General features: G+C 51.5%; 1 protein-coding gene across 2 annotated transcripts in view; it reads right to left on the bottom strand.

Moving 5' to 3' along the window:
- The window catches only part of MYOM3 (myomesin 3), a 51,961-nt gene that overhangs the window by 9,333 nt on the left and 25,990 nt on the right, over nt 1–16,638 (bottom strand). For both annotated transcript variants that reach the window (XM_061393229.1, XM_061393220.1), the window contains exons 17-28: nt 15,405–15,526; nt 14,857–15,044; nt 14,497–14,623; nt 13,245–13,423; nt 8,258–8,372; nt 6,949–7,105; nt 6,144–6,253; nt 4,627–4,671; nt 3,541–3,677; nt 1,741–1,885; nt 1,542–1,601; nt 1,107–1,174 (exon numbers count right to left, since the gene is read on the bottom strand). In XM_061393229.1, the coding sequence (XP_061249213.1) occupies nt 1,107–1,174; nt 1,542–1,601; nt 1,741–1,885; nt 3,541–3,677; nt 4,627–4,671; nt 6,144–6,253; nt 6,949–7,105; nt 8,258–8,372; nt 13,245–13,423; nt 14,497–14,623; nt 14,857–15,044; nt 15,405–15,526 (1,453 nt within the window). The remainder of the gene's footprint in view (nt 1–1,106; nt 1,175–1,541; nt 1,602–1,740; nt 1,886–3,540; nt 3,678–4,626; nt 4,672–6,143; nt 6,254–6,948; nt 7,106–8,257; nt 8,373–13,244; nt 13,424–14,496; nt 14,624–14,856; nt 15,045–15,404; nt 15,527–16,638) is intronic.

The raw sequence follows: 16,638 nt of genomic DNA, 5'->3' as shown, positions 1-16,638 counted from the left end.
CTTCCCCCTCCCCCGCTCCCACCTTGCTCTCCCCCTAAATCTCAGCCAACTCCTTCCTCACACAGTATGTCTTCTCTGATGGCTTCTGGACTTTGGACTTCTGCTAATGACGTTCCCTCTGCTTCTTGATCCCTTTCCTACCTTATTTTTCTTTGTAAATAGCTGTGTTACCTCCTCCAGGAAGCCTTCCTTTCTGTGCCCCAGAGTGCCCCCTATCATGAATAGTAAACTTCATGCATGTCTCCATCACAACACCAGGCATACTGTTTGCACAGGCTCTTGCTTTGGACTGTGGGATGCTGGAGGCCTCAGGAGACCACCTCTTCGTTCTTGTAGGCCCAGGGCTTGCAGAGTGCTTAAGTTTGCTGAATGGATGCCCTTCTGGGAGTGCGCCGTCCCCTAGTTATCTAAAAGGCTGCAGGGTGCTGAGAAACAGCAGCACCAGCTCTGGAGTCAGACTTGGTTAAACCCCGGCTCCAGGCTCTGCCTCTTTCTCTGTGGTCTTGAGCTACTTCTCCACTTGTTTTTTCATCCTAAAGTGGGGATGCTAACGCCTCTCTCACAGATGGTTGTGAAGTAGATGAGATCAAATGATGCTATAAAACGCTGGGCACAGTGTCTGGCGGGACACAGGGACTCCCCCTTAATCTACAGCGAGCTCTCTTTCTTCCAGACTCCTGGCCTCCGGACTCTCCCCCAGGGCAGCTAGGAGACCTAGCTCAAGGCTGACCCAGCGCACTATAATTCACTCCAACTCTGCTTCTTGGGCTTTTGTTTTCTCGGTTAAAGGCAAAATGCCTGGGGCTACTTCCCCTGCTTGGGATCAGATTTAGCGCAGAGTATGGAGTTTCCGGGGAGTGGGGCAAGACCGACTCTTCGCGACCCCATGGACTGCAGCACGCCAGGCTTCCCTGTCCATCACCAACTCCCGAGTTTACTCAAACTCAGTGTCCATCGAGTCGGTGATGCCATCCAACCATCTCATCCTCTGTCGTCCCCTTCTCCTCCCGCCTTCAGTCTTAAGACAGCCACTGGGCTTGGGGGAAACCACTGGTCTGGGCCCACGTGGCCCGGGGGCAGGGCTGGAGGCGGGGGCGAGGCTTTGCCTTGCAGGTCAGCAGCACTTGGCAGTCGTCCGTGACCTTCCACTGCAAAGGCTCCACGAAATACGGACCTGCAAGGGCACAACGACACGCTCGGCGGTCAGAGCGCCAGGATCGGCTCGCGCGCCACCTGGTGGCGAGACGGGGGAAGGCACCTGGGGCGGGGCGCCTGATGCCCAAAGGCCCCTCGGATTCTGGAATCCCGCCCCTACGCAGGAGGGGCCTGGGGTGAGGCGAGGGAGGCCCCTGGGGTGCAGAATTTAAGGAGGCGCTCACTCTAGGGGTTGGGCACGTTTTGGCACGAGGACGCCACTGGCTCAAACGGCAGTGGCCCTCCCTCGGGGCCCCAGCAGGACGGAGGCATCTATTAACCCACTTGTCTGGCGGTTCGCCAACGCTAGTGGCCGAGGGTTTGGACTTCGTCCCAGCAGCTCTTACCCTGTTTTCTCTTCCAGTCTCTTCTCTTAGCATCTGCCGCCCTTAGAAGTTTGTCGAACTCTGTGAACACAGGGGGTGGGGAGGAACTGGCGTGAGCCAGGAGGAGAGCAGGTCCGGGAGTGGACTAGGGGGGCGTCTGGATGGACCAGGAAGGACCCCAGGGCTGAGAGCTGAGGTCGGGGACCGGGGCACGGCTGACCGTCGTCCACCAGCGCCAGGGTGATCTGGTTCTTGGCTTTTCCGTCTTGGAGCTGGGCAGTGTACGACCCTTTGTCGTCCTCGGTCAAGTGCTGGATGATAACTTCCACCAGGCCCTTCTCTCGGACAAAATTGATTTTGCGGTTCTGGGGAGAACAAAACACGAGAGTCTGTTCTGCTTTCTTCCAATTATAGGGAATTTGTGTTGTGGTGGTGCAAATCGGGGTGTAGTTGGACTTGGGGTGGTAAAGTTAGAAGACTTCAGGTTTGGGGAAGGGGTCCTGGGTACCTCTCTTCATGTGTATAGACACACCCGGCTCCTGAGAACACCCTGGAGCCCAGCGGGCCCAGGAGAGTCTTGTGTCCCAGTCAATTTCAGTTCATAATAATCCCCCAATCTCCTACTGCGCCATACTTTTTTGGTTATTTTTTGCCACTTTTTTTTTTTTTTTGCAGTTTAATAGGCAAAAGTTCCCCATAAAATTATAAAGGGTACTATAAAAATCCTGTGTGTCTGCTACCCAGAGTTAGTACTTCTTTATATTTTGTCACATTCTAACAATTTTCAAAACGTTTTGTTTTCCACATTTAAGATCCTTTCCCCTCTGGCTTCACTTGTACTATGATTTGAGGGAACTCCTAGTTTTGTTTTGTATTTCTATAGTCTCAGTGCTGTGTGCTGAGTCCAGACTTTGTTACACTTCCTCTATCATGAGCCAAAGTCATGCAGGCTTCATCTTTATGCAAAACTTTCTCTATTTTCTCAGTTGTTCCTCCTGATCCTGGGGCAACCAACCCCATTGTACAGATGCAGAAACTGAGGCACAGAGAGGTGAAGAGACCCGTCCAGGGGCACGCGGCCCACAGGAGATGAACATGAACCTTCTGACATTTAGCCTCGAGTTCTTTTCTCCTCTGTCAGAACCAGCTCCTCTCTTGATAACACATATGTAATGACGGCCACTTGGCCATCTGGAGATGGAATTCACAAATAAGATCATTTTATGATTAAATCTCTTATGAGATTGAAATTGGCATCTTTGTAAGTAAAAACAGTTGAGTATGGGCAACTTATATGGTTCAATTAATACAACTTGCTGCACACAAAGATTTTTAAAAAGCAATGTAATACCACAACTATAATAGGAAGAGGAAATAAAAGTAATGCTTTTCAATACACAGATGCTCATATCACTCACTGGTGCTTCATGACTTACAGTGAATTCGTTTTAACTAAAGAGAAGTTAGGAAAGAAAACTATTCTGTATGGGGGAATTCCCTGGTGGTCTAGTGGCCCAGATTCAATCCCTGGTCAGGGAACTGAGATCTTGCAAGTCAAAGCAAACAAAAACTATTCTGTACAAGAACAGGAAAATGAATAAAAGAGCACAGGTAATGTGGCTAATAGAATAAGACTATCAGTGTATGTTAACATTGCAAAAAAGTTAAAAAAATTGTGTTTGTGTCTCAGAGTTAGGGTCTAGGCTTGGATACTTACAAGCATGAATGTAGGCTTTTCATCTTACGAATGTTTGTCAGGATACTCAAAAATTGTGGGGGGCATGGGAAATTCTTTGTGGGAGTGTCCCTTGCATTGGCAAATGTCTAGCATCCCTGCCCCCCGTCCCCCAGGTACTAAAATCCAGGTGTCCCCACCCCGACTCCTTCACTGTGACAGCTGAAGCAGGTGGCTATTTCTGAAATGTCTGCTAGGGGGAGGTTCTGGCTGGTAAAGACCACTGCCAGCGAGGCCACCTCCTGGGCCAGGGACCTCATTTAGGGGTTCTGAGCCCCCAGTTACCGGTGAGCTGAAGATTTCCTTCTCGTTGAAGATTAGATGCAGCTCAGCCGCCGGAGACAACTTTTCCACTTCCAGCCAAAGCCGCACCTCTCCTTGCTCGAGGATTTCAACGTTCCAGCCGGAGATCAGCTTGATCACTGGGAGGCAGAGGACAGGAAGGGGTGGGCAGGGCACCCTTCTCCCCTCCCCACTCCCGACAGCCCCACCTTGAGCACTGCATGGACATGCCATGTGCAAAGTGCTTCAGAGTCTGGTGGAGACATAACTAGGGTGAGGGTCTGGGGAGGGTTTCCCACATTCAGTCACCCTAGATAGAATTCATCTCAGGTCATTCACCCTCCTCCTATGGCTTTGAGGCTGTGCTTCTCACCCTGGCTGGACACCAGAAACATAAAGACTTTTAAAAAACATGTAATTTCATTTATTTCTCTTCATTTAGAAATCATTTGACTTGCAAAATGTTGCAAAAACAGACAGAAAACTCCAGTATCCTGAACTTTCCCAAATCACTGTATGTATTTTTTAAACCAGGAAATTAATATTGATACTATTCTACAGATGTTGTTCAAATTTTGGCACTATTTACTAAGACGATTTTTTTTTTTTTTTTCTGGTGTGGGATTCAATACAGGATCCCACATTGCATCCATGAACTTTCAAAACACCAATATCTGGCTCCAGTTCCAGAGATTCTGACTTATCTGGGGCATGGCCTGGGCATTTGGATTTTGAAAAGCTCCCGGGGTGATTCCAGTATACACCCAAGTTTGTGACCCCTGCCACAGGGACTATAAATGCTACCCCTGGCCAGTGGAGGAAAGGAGGGTTTAGATGACCCACAATCCAAGAGGAAGAAGAAATCATCCACTCTGCCCTCCCTTGCACCCCACGTGCTCCCTGCTGGCCACTCTTTTCCCTTTATGGACTGAGCACTCTCTGGGGGTCTGACCGTCCAGCCCCAAGATGACCCCATCCTCCCCTACCCCCTATCAGCCTAGTGTCTGGCTCTTGGCTGACTCAGCTCTGCTCAGGACACCCCAGTGGGCCTGGCATGACTGCCCAAGTCTGGCAGCTTGGACCGCTTACCTGGGTTTCTGATCTCATGGCTCAACTTCTTCAGCTTGTTCAGCTCTGGGACAGGGAGGAGCAAGGAAGAAACCAAAGAGAATGAGATACCTGGGCTAGTGGGGGTCATGGGAACCGTTCTAGCATCCGCACTGGGTGAAAGTCCTGAGAGACTCAGCTCGGGGTCACTTGGTTACCAAGGAGGTTAATGATGACGATTGCGAGCCTTGGCTCTGGGGCACCGAGGGGGCTTCAGGGGTTGCTGTAGGCCCCCCTGAAATCGCTTATTCTCCTCGTCCTTCAAGGCCTGATCAAGTGCCACTTCCCCAGAGGAGCACCTACTTGTCTGCCAATCTCTGCATGATCTCAGTGATCCTCACACCATGCTGTGGGGGGTGAGCGTTACTGTCTGCCTCCTGAGCCCCCTTGTTAATCCACTGTGACATGCTGTCCTAGAATCTGAGGGCCTGGCCCCTTCAATGAGTACTTCAGGCAACACGTGTGGGGGGCAGGTTGGCACAGCGCTGTCTCACCGCTAACTGCTTCCTCGTGTTAGGTTTGTCTCTCCTGCTTAGCTGAACTCCTGACCTACATGGGTGTCTGGCGCACAGCAGGTGCTTGGTAAATATATGTTGCATGAATGAACTGGCAGAGGCAGAGCCCATATCTCATTGTCCCTTGTAAGGTTAGAGTCCAGAGTATGATGAGTCTGCACACACGGCAAGCATCATATTCCAAACCAAAAAACGACACCCACTGCTTTTGTGGATGGTTTTATGCTTTTGTGGTTGGCTTTAGCTTGCATGGAGTCACGTAAGGGTGTCTGCATAACAACATTGTTTCACTTGGGGTATCAGGGGTTATTACCTTCCTTTTACAGGTGAGAAAACTGAGGCCCAGAGAGGGATCATGACTTGCCCAAGGTCAAGCAGCCAGGAAATTGTGGAACTGGAATAGAAATCTGGACCCGCCTGGCTACTGTGTCTTAACAAAATCAAAGGGCCCCCTGTGCATTCAGCAGGGAGGACCATGGCTGTCCCAGTTGCTATGGAGACAGCAGAGGGTGAGTCTCCTGGACAACGGCTTTAGGCCCAGCCTCCCCTCTCTGGTGGCCACGGCCCCCACTGCTCCCTGTGGCCATCCTCACCCCTTAGACTAACTGCCTTTGGCAGTTTATCACTCTACTTACACTGTTGTTTTTTTCGGCTATGGAAGGAAGTGAAATAATTCACTGGTACCTTTGCTTTTACCAATAGTAGAAAAAGGAAAGAGAGAGAATAGTATGAGCTCCATCAGGCAGGGGTTTTTGCCAGCGGGCTTCACTGATGTAATTCAGTGCCTGGGACGCCTCTGGCATGTGGTCAGTGCTCAACTGATACTTATTCATGGACCGGCTGACTGAGTGGGTGGCAGAGGACCTACTTCTCTTGAAATCTCTGCTTTACTCATTTTTGTGGCTTCCTGCTGGCCCCTGGGGTATTTGTGTTTGGCACTCTGGGCCTGTGTCTCTGGGTGGTGGCAGCGGAGAGGGACCTCACCATCCTCCGTTAGCGTGTGGCTTGCTGAGATATCTTCGTCAGCATCTGTGACCACCACCGAGTAGGTGCCCAAATCCTCGAGGCCGGGATCTTTCAGGATGATCTTGGATCTGCAGAGACAGCAGAGCAGAGGCTCTGAGAGGGGACTCGTGCCCTGGAAGCCTGGGAGCTGGGGAGTCTAGGTTGGCCTTGGAAGCCCTGCATCCCACACCCAGACCCTGGCCCAGCAGGGGCGTCTGCCTCCTTACACGTTCCCGGGGTCCCCTGCCTAGAGCCAGTCTGGCCTGCCGCCCTCAGTGGCTCTTGCTAGCCAGGCTCTCTGGAACTGTCTTCATACTGGCCACATCCCCCAGGCCTGCCTCTCCTTGGGCTCATTAGCTTTGTCTCCTGCCGGACGGGGCCAAAGCCAGAGCTGCTACAGATGGAGAAGCAAGATCTGGAGGCCCTTGACATCCTAACCCCTCTTTTACTGATGAGGAAGCTGAGCCCAGAGCACTTCCAAGAGCAAGTTGCTGGTACCCAGGCTAGAAACCAAATCCTGAGCGTCTCCTTGGAAGCAGCCACATAGAGACACACTTCTTGCAGAAAAAGGATCTCTAGATGAGTATCACCATTTCAGCCCATCTGTTGCCCTCTCCCTCACTTCTCCCTGAGGTGGCAGTCAGCATCCTTCACGGGAGACCACGCAGCCCCCTCAAACTCATCATCGGGGGTCCTGCCAGGTGGTCTCACCTGCAAGCCTTTGCCCACTCATCTGATAACAGCCGGGACCCGTGCTCTAGGTGTGTTGCCCCCCCTCACTTACTTGTTAGCCTCCTCCTCGACCTTGACCCTCTCTGGGTCCGGTGGGCCCTTGTAGTCTTTGGACCACTGAAACTCGGCCGAGTCGGGGGCCTCTGGGGCTTCAAAAGCCATGTAGATAAAGCCCTCGTCATCCACACCAACCTCGATCTCCCGGGCATCTGAGGGCGGGATTCAATGGAGGGTACCAGACATTTAGAAATAATAAACCAGGTAAGGCCCGTTCCCTGCTTAAAGCCTCCAATAGCTGCCCATTGCACTCGAAGAAAATAATTAACTCTAGACTCTTGTGGCCTCCAAGGCGTTGCATGACCAGGCTCTTTCTCAGCTCAAATGTCACCTCCTCCGAGGCCCTTCTTGACTACTCTGGCTAAAGTAATGCCTACCCCACCCTATCACCCTGTTTCATTTCCTTTATTGCCCTCATCACTGACTTTTTCAGCATTTACTTGTTTACTGTCCATCCGTCCCCACCCCTGTTACTAGAGCGGGAACCTTGCTGTCTCATCACTGCCTCGTCCCCAGGGCAACGTGGGTGTCATCAGATACTTGCTGAATGAATAATTAAAAGAATGGGAAAAGAACACACTGTATAATGAGAAGAACTGAGCGAGTCCAGCATAGACGAGCTGTGTGACTTGGTCATTTAACTTCTCCGAGCTACAACAAAATCAGTTCTTAAGTGGGGACAGCGAGGGCGTCCCTGGTGGTCCAGGGGTTAAGAATCCGCCTGCCAATGCGGGGGGCACGGGTTTGATCCCTGGTCCAGGGAGATCCCACACGCTGTGAGGCAACTAAGCCCACGTGCCATGACTAAGCAGCTGGAGAGCAGTCCCTGCTCGCTGCAACTAGAGAAAGCCCTCAAGCAGCAACGAAGACCCAGTGCAGCCAAAAATAATAAATAAATAAAAATTAAAAGTGGGGACAAGGACAGCTCTCTCAAGGGCTTGTTGGGAGGGTCAGACAGTGTAAGGACCCGACATAGCGTCTGGCCTGTGTGGTAGGAGGGGACCCCGGGAGGGAGCTGTGACTGCAAGGCAGGCAAAGCCACACGGCGTATCTGAAATGCAGCTGGCTATTATTTTAAGTATCCACGAAGAGTTGTAAGAGTTTAGGAACGTGGCGTATCAAGGATGGAGGACCCATCTCGTAGAAAGACCGTGTGTTCAGATTTGAGGATCCATCTCAGGATCCCACAGAAATAAAGGAGAGTGGGGGCTGGGAGAGAAATGGGCAGGAAGGGGTATAGAGGGGAGGGGAGGCCCAGCCGGTCCATCTTCCTGCTGCGGATCCTCCCCTCCCCCTCCCCCTACCTGGCTTGTCCTCCAGGAGTACCGGGTCGGTGGGCATGGATGGCTGCCCTGGGCCCGCTGAATTCACAGCCTGTACCTGGAACATGTAGGTCTTCCCCGACTGCAAATCAGAAATCTGGAAGAAAGGAGGGGGTAAGAGTGAGCCCTGAGGAGGGCAGAGGCCTGCCCTTCCTGCAGCTCTGGCCACGGCTGCAGGGGATTGACTGATCACCATCCACCCCAGGGGGGCAGGGGGAGCAGGCTGCCCGGAGGAAGGGACAGGTTGGGGGCATGTTGCCTTCCTGAGCTCCAGCTTCAGACAGGCATCTCCACTGAGATTACCTCCCATGCCCGTGACACCCGGAACTCCATCTGCTTGGGGCTTAGCTTGCCATCAGCTTCCTCACAAGAAAACTCTTTCTCTTCCTGGGCCCCCCGCCTCTCCTCCATCCATCACCCCGGAAACAAGCTTGGGGATCATCTTTGACGTCTTTTTCTTGAGCCCTAAACCTCTCATCACCAAAGTTCCCATTTTATTTCCCTAACGTTTCTTTCTTTTTTTTCGAATTTATTGATTGATTTTTGGATGCGCTGGGTCTTTGTTGCTGCACGTGGGCTTCCTCTACTGGCAGCGAGCACGGCTTGCTCTCCAGGTGCAGTGCACAGGCTTCTCACTGCGGTGGGTTCTCTTGCTGTGGAGCAAGGCTCTGGACCGTGCAGACTCAGTAGCTGTGGTACATGGGCTTAGTTGCTCCATGGCATGTGGAATCTTTCCGGACCTGGGGTTGAACCCATGTCCCCTGCATTTGCAAGTGGATTCTTATCCACTGTACCGCCAGGGAAGTCCGTCTAACGTTTCCTGAATGTGACCTCTCTGTGTCCCAGCCATGCCTTGATTAAAGTGTTTTTTCTCTCACCGGGATTAGTGCAACAGTTTCCTAGATGGCACCTCTGTCTCTAGACCCATCTTCCCAGTCTATATTTCCCTCTACCAATCTTTCCAAGATGCCAGTCTGATTACACTTAACTCTTTCAGTGGCCTTCAGGGTGAACTTCAGATTTTGTGGCTTCGTACCAAAGTCTTCCTCATCCAACCATCTTCAGCCTTCTGTCTTCTTCCTCCGCTCTGTGCCCCTTCACTCCCTGACTCCTCAGGGTCCCCCATGCGTCACACTGCTTCATGCCTCCCTGCCTTAGCCCTCGCAGAGCCCTCTGTCTGGAATGCCCTCCCCTCCTCTTGGTCTAGCAACTCCAACTCATCCTCAGCCACTCAGCATGGCAGATGGGATGAGTCCAGGAAGGATCTCTTACCTTCCTGCTTGGAGCGCCCAGAATCCCCTGAACCTGCCTCGATTGTATGACACACAGTATTGTAATTGCCGGTTCCCCAAGGCCTGTGACTTGAGCCTTGAGCTTTTTACATCCAGGATCTAGTTCCCGGTCTGGCACTAAGGAGGTGTCCAGAAGTGTTGAGTGAATGCCAGCCAATCATCCACACGCAGAAAGGCTGCCAAGTCACTGAAGCTCCCCGACCCTGGAGAGCAGAGGGACCAGCCATCTCCTGTGGCTCTCGAGGGTCAGCTGTCCAGCACTGGCTGACTCTACCGCAGGGAGCCGGCTTCCATGGGGGCAGCAGCTGCAGAATCTCAGAGCATCCCATGGGCTCTCATCCCTCTGTGATTCAGTTAAGACTTAATATTATTGTTTCAAAATGAAATATTTTTATTCTTTTCTGACTATGAAAGAAATGCATGCTTGTTGGGGGAAATATCAAAGCAATAGAAAAGAATATAAAGTGAAGGCTCCCCTGGTATTCCCATCTCTAGAGATGACCAAAATTGCCAATATTGTAAAAATCCATTAGTACTTGTATTAAATGCATGTAAACCATGTTGAGGGCTTCCCTGGTGGCGCTAGTGGTAAAGAACCCTCTTGCCAATGTAGGAGGCGTAAGAGATGCAGGTTTGATCCCTGGGTAGGGAAGATCCGCTGGAAGAGGGCATAGCAACCCACTCCAGTATTCTTGCCTGGGAAATCCCATGGACAGAGGAGACTGATGGGCTACAGTTCATGGGGTCCCAAAAATTCGGACATGACTGAAGCGACTTAGCACTCAGACCATGTTGAAATGTGACACGCACCATAGTCTGCTTGTTAGCATCTTCTTTCCACATTGTTTTGGGTCTCTTGAGCATGCTTTTCTTTCCTCTTGGTGCTAACAGAGTGTTCACCTGTGGTGTTGAAACCCACACACCCTCCTGCCTGCTGGTGAGAGATGCCTCAGGAAAATGAGTTGGAGAAAATATTCCCTCTCTCCTTAGAGCTGCAGAAGATAAAATTGAGTACATCTCATGGAACTTTCCTTAAACCAAGGAGGCCTGTGAGACATGTTGTCTTCAGAGACAGATACTACCATCTGGAAGTCTGTGATCCGATGGATTGTCTGTTAGTAATTTGTGTCTGTTAAGAATGCTACGGGCTTCCATTGTAGCTCAGTTGTTAAAGAATCTGCCTACAATGCAGGAGACCTGGGTTCGATCCCTAGGTTGGGAAGATCCCCTGGAGCAGGGCAAGGCAACCCACTCCAGTATTCTTGTCTAGAGAATCCCATGGACAGAGGAGCCTGGCGGGCTACAGTCCATTGGGTCCCAGGAGTTGGACACGACTTAGCGACTAAATCACCACCAAGAATGCTTCAGTGGACACCTTTGTTTTCGGACAAATCTGCGTGAGTTGTCTTTGTAATGCCAGAAAAGCACTGTTTGTGTTTTCCCTTCTACACATGTGGAAGTGAAAGCAACCACCACAGGTGCATAAAACCAGTGATTTTGCTGGATTTATCATCTGTCCAAAGAGTTTAGAATTTGCTTCTCACCGAAATTAAGAAACATGTGTATGCGTATATGGTCATTAATATACAATGTGATATACATATATTACATGTTGCATGCTCAGTTGCTCAGTTGTGTCTGCCTCTTTTGTGAACCCATGGTCTGTAGCCTGCCAGGCTCCTCTGTCCATGGGATTTTTCCAGGCAAAAATGCTGGAGTGGGTTGCTATTTCCTCCTCCAGGGGATCTCCCCAACCCAGGGATCAAACCTGCGTCTCTTGCATTGCAGGTGGGTTCTTTACCCATGAGCCAGCAGGGAAACCCCTATTAAATGTTATCTAACATAAGGAAGCAACTGGACATGGAACAACAGACTGGTTCCAGATAGGAAAAGGAGTACGTCAAGGCTGTATATTGTCACCCTGCTTATTTAACTTAAATGCAGAGTACATCATGAGAAACACTGGGCTGGAAGAAGCACAAGCTGGAATCAAGATTGCCAGGAGGAATGTCAATAACCTCAGATATGCAGATGACACCACCCTTATGGCAGAAAGTGAAGAGGAACTAAGAAGTCTCTCGATGAAAGTGAAAGAGGAGAGTGAAAAAGTTGGCTTAAAGCTCAACATTCAGAAAACGAAGATCATGGCATCTGGTCCCATCACTTCATGGCAAATAGATGGGGAAGCAGTGGAAATAGTGTCAGACTTTATTTTTTTGGGCTCCAAAATCACAGCAGATGGTGATTGCAGCCATGAAATAAAAAGATGCTTACTCCTTGGAAGGAAAGTTATGACCAACTTAGATAGCATATTGAAAAGCAAAGACATTACTTTGCCAACAAAGGTCCATAAAGTCAAGGCTATGGTTTTTCCAGTGGTCATGTATGGATGTGAGAGTTGGACTGTGAAGAAGGCTGAGCGCTGAAGAATTGATGCTTTTGAACTGTGGTGTTGGAGAAGACTCTTGCAAGTCCCTTGGACTGCAAGGAGATCCAACCAGTCCATCCTAAAGGAGACCAACCAATCCTGGGTGTTCATTGGAAGGACTGATGCTGAGGCTGAAACTCCAATACTTTGGCCACCTCATGCAAAGAGTTGGCTCATTGGAAAAGACCCTGATTCTGGGAGGGATTGGGGGCAGGAGGAGAAGGGGACAACAGAGGATGAGATGGCTGGATGGCATCACCGACTTGGTGCACATGAGTTTGGATGAACTCCGGGAGTTGTGATGGACAGGGAGGCCTGATGTGCTGCGATTCATGGGGTCGCAACAAGTCGGACACGACTGAGTGACTGAACTGAACTGAACATATAAATATCCTGCTCTGTATTGTGAGTTTTTTTAGCCACATATGATGGATATATTTTTGTGTCAAAACTTACATGTAGCTCTACCTTGTTGTATGTACTATTGCTCCTTAAACTCCCACAGTCTTTACACTCCCTGGCACTGAGTTCGCATCAAGGATACACTGTGATCTATTTAAACAAACCCACTGCTGATGGATGTTTAAGCTGTTTCCAGCTTTTGCCTTCATAAACAACACTCCAATGAGCGTCACTGTCCCGAGGTCTTTGTGCATTTGACTAATTGCTCCTCTGCAGTTCAGTCCTAGAAGCAGAATTCCTAGCTTAAGGGATGTGCATATCAAGGACTTCCCTGGCAGTACAATGGATAGGAATGCACCCAGCAAAGAAGGGGACATGGGTTCAATCCCTGGTCCGGGAAGATTCCACATGCCACAGAGCCACTAAGCTCCGTGCGCCACAACTGCTGAAGCCCACATGCCCTAGAGCCTGTGCTTTGCAAGGAGAGAAGCCACTGCAATCAGAACCCAGGGCACCACAGCTAGAGAGTAGCCCCTGCTCTCTGCAACAAGAGAAAACCCCCTCTCAGCAGCAAAGACCCAGCACAGCCAAAAGCAAAGAATAAATAAGTGTTTTAAAGAGGGATATGCACACCCAAATGCTGCTACACCTTGCTGATCACAAGTGAGGTTTTCGGGAGGAGTCTACTCAGCACAGAGCAAGTTAAGGCCAACCTGCCAGCCGGACCTAGTGCCAACTTGCTTTGTGACCCTGGCTAAGCCACACCCCCTTTCTGATCCTCTGCTAGTAAGTGAGGGCAGTGATGTCCTGGAATCCTGCCATATCCTGTGGCAGGGCGGGGACTCACCCTCAGGTGGGTGTCAGAGATGAGGTCTGGAGTGACTGGCTTCCACTGCTCAGAGCCTTCCTCCTGGACGCTGATGCGGTAGCCTGTGACAGGTCCAGCCCCTCGGTAGAGAGGGGGCTCCCACGTCAGCATCAGGGAGGTGGCCCGCACCTCAGACACCCGCAGGTCATATGGGGGCCCTGTGGGAAGACGGGCGAGAGAAGGAGGTGGGCAGCCAGGCACCCAGCCAGACAGCCAAATGCCAGCCACACAGTCAGGAGGCAAGCGGGTGATAAGTCAGCAAGCTTGTCCATCTTCCGGTCCCTCCCAGGCCTGGAAGTGCCTGCTCAGGGCCTGGTGGAGACCTGGCCCACCTTGGCTTCATGGCAAAGCCTGGTCTGGCTCAGAAATAGAGTTAACTCTTCAGAGTGTATCCAGTAGCACTTCCTCTGGGAAACATCCCTGATCCTCCTCATTCCCAGCCCCCACACGGCATTCATCTGTTTGATCTCTTTGGCATTTCAGTGTTTAATGTAGAAGTTCAGGGTGTGGGGTTCAGGTCCCAGCTCCACCCTTTCAGGCCATGCGGACTCTGGGAAGCTACTTCATCTCTATGTTCTTGACTCTCATCTGTAAAATGGGGATAATAATAGTTCTTATAGAAGAGTGCTGTTGTGAGCATTAATGACAGAATTGATGGGAGGTGTCAATACACCTTATTGTTAGTACCCAGTAAGTATCAGTTGTTTATAACGTTGTCTCAGGCCTCACACAGAGTGACTATCTGCCATTCAGGTAAAAGGTTTGTGCAGAAAACAGAACTGAGCTAAACAGAAAGGTGGGAGGCTGGCATCCTCCCTTCCTAAGTGGGAGGTGAAGGGCTACCTTGTGAGAACGCTCATGTGGCACTTTGTCCAGGACTGGAACACCGGACTTTTGATGATAATTCAGGGAACGTGCTGGGCAAACTGGAATGAGCTGGTCACCTAGCCGTGTGCCTTTGGGGTTTGGGATTGGCCTGTGGCGAGAATCAGAGCTCTGATGGAGTGCTGAGCTAGAGAGTTAATTTGGACGGGGGTGCAGGGCCAGTCAATGGCCAAGGTCAGGGCTCTTGACTTGCCTGGGTTACGACCATCTGTGGATAAGATTACTGGCCCATTGGTGGAAGGGGACAGGGGAAAGAGAGCAGGGCGGTGATGTTCATCTTCACTGGTTAGCTTTGGGGAGGGAGGCAAGGACTGGTACTGGGCTTCGGCTCCTCCCGGCTGCTCACCTGGTTGGGGCATCGTCCACTCTTTACACTCAAACAGCTTGCTGGGTGCCGACAGCTCCCCAACACCTGCCCAGTTTACGGCCCGGGCACGGAACTCATAGAAGTGACCTTCATGGAGGTTGCTGACCTTGAAGAGCAGAAACACAGACTGTGAAGGCCGAGGCTGGGGAGACAGAGGATCGAGCTGACAGCAGGAGGTGTGTGGGGACTTTCGGTGAGATTGGTCTGCCCTTGACAATCAGCTGGATCGTGCAGACCGAGGGGCCTGAGGTCTCTCAGCCTCAGAACCTCCAGCCCCGACCTCTGGTCTCTGCCTGCGTAAGTCAGGACCACAGGCCAGTGGCCGCCTTCCAGCCTCACCTTGCAAATCTGGGTGGGGACGGGCTGCTGGTTGACCTCGTGCCAGTCCAGTTCCTCGGAGTCGTGCTGGTCCAGGAAGTAACCCAAGATCTTGCCCCCTCCACGCCGCTTCGGGGGTTTCCATCCAATGACCATTTCATTTTTCCCGCAGTTCAGGAGGGCGAAGTCATATGGTGCAGATGGTGTTGCTACAGGGAGGAAAGGGGGTGAGGGTCACTGCTCCCAGGGCATGGCCAGACTGCGCAGTGGGGCCTGAGGGAGGTAGAGAGCCTCCCCTGGTGGGTGCCCACCCTGCTCTGGGGGCGCTGACTTAGCTGGCGGTGTCCCTTGATAACTCTGACTCTGCTACATGGAGGACACCTGAGCCTCCACGCTGGTCTCAGGCCACTGTTACTCTCTCCTCAAAGGATCGGGTGGTCAGGGGGGCTTCTGCCCTGTGGCCTCCGGATTGGACCCTCCAAGAGATGGTCAATGAGCCCCCAGCTCTCTCCCAGGCCACGGCCGCCCACTCTCAAGGCTTGCAGGCTGCACCTGCCCTGTGGACTCACCCAGAGCCTGCTTGACCCTGATGGGTTCAGTGACGGCTGAGCTCTCCCCGACTCCGGCCTCGCTGACGGACCTGATACAAAACTCATACTCCTTCCCCGTCCTTAGCCCGGGAATTGTAAACCTGGGAGAGACATGTGCTGCCTTCAGGGACGGCCAAACAGTTCGGAGACATCCCTGAAACTTCTAGAACAACCCTGAGCGGGCTAAGTGGCCCCCAGCGTGGCAGGATTGGAGGGCCTCAGTTCTCACCTAAAGACCTTGCCCCTGCCCCCAAAGTGATGCCTGCATCCTGGAGGGTGAGGTCCTTAAGATTTTAAAGGCTGTGACTTCTAGAGCCTGTCATTAAAGTGCAAACATGCTGGGGACTCCCCTGGTGGCCCAGTGGTTAAGAATCTGCCTTGCAATGCAGGAGACACAGGTTCAATCCCTGGTTGGGGAACTAAGATCCCACATACCACAGGGCAACTAAGCCTGAGAGCCACAATTACAGAGAAGCCTGTGCACCATGGCAGTAAAATTAAAAAAAAAAAAAAGCAAATACCTTGGGAAAGGTACCATTTGAAGGCCCAGGGAGCCAACCCCTGAACCAAGCCATCTAGTAGATCGCCAGGACTTTGGGCCCCATCCTGGGAACACGAGTGGTCTTTTTATCTGTACAAATGCTGTAACTCCAAAATAGAGTCCCTTTAAAGACCCCCAAAGAGAATCATCAGCCAGAGACATACAAGGATACTCTGGCTTAGAGAAAAATGTCCTCCCATCCTGTCCCTTCTCAGTAAGACCCAGACTGTGAACCCTTCTCCACTTAGCAACATTTTCCTGGAGCAAATCTTGTTCTATAGGGAGCCTCTCTTGGTCAGTTGACCTCAAGGAGTTGAATGTTGGAAGGCTGGAGAGGCCCCTATGGATCAAACCAGTGTCTTCATTTTACAGGCAGGGAAGGTCTTCTGCAGGAGGAATGAGGGGAGCCAAGAGCACACAGCCCACCAGGAATGGGCTGCAGCCCAGGCCTCCTGAATCCCAGCGCAGTGCCTGCCCGTTCATTATTTGTTCATTCAAGTCTTTTTTGAGCATCTCCTGTGAGCCAGCTTCTGAGGAGGTCATGGCAGGGTGGTGAACCAGGCCCTGCCTTCCAGCTGAGCTCACTTTAGGCACCACCTCAGGCAACACTCCCGGGCAGCTGTGTTTAACCTCTTCCCAGCCCCAACACACGTAACCGATGAGATACACACA

Source organism: Bos javanicus, chromosome 2, assembly GCF_032452875.1.
Source record: "Bos javanicus breed banteng chromosome 2, ARS-OSU_banteng_1.0, whole genome shotgun sequence".
NCBI classification, from domain to species: domain Eukaryota; kingdom Metazoa; phylum Chordata; class Mammalia; order Artiodactyla; family Bovidae; genus Bos; species Bos javanicus.
Note: the sequence above shows the minus strand (reverse complement) of the source record. Positions and strands in the feature narration are given on the sequence as shown.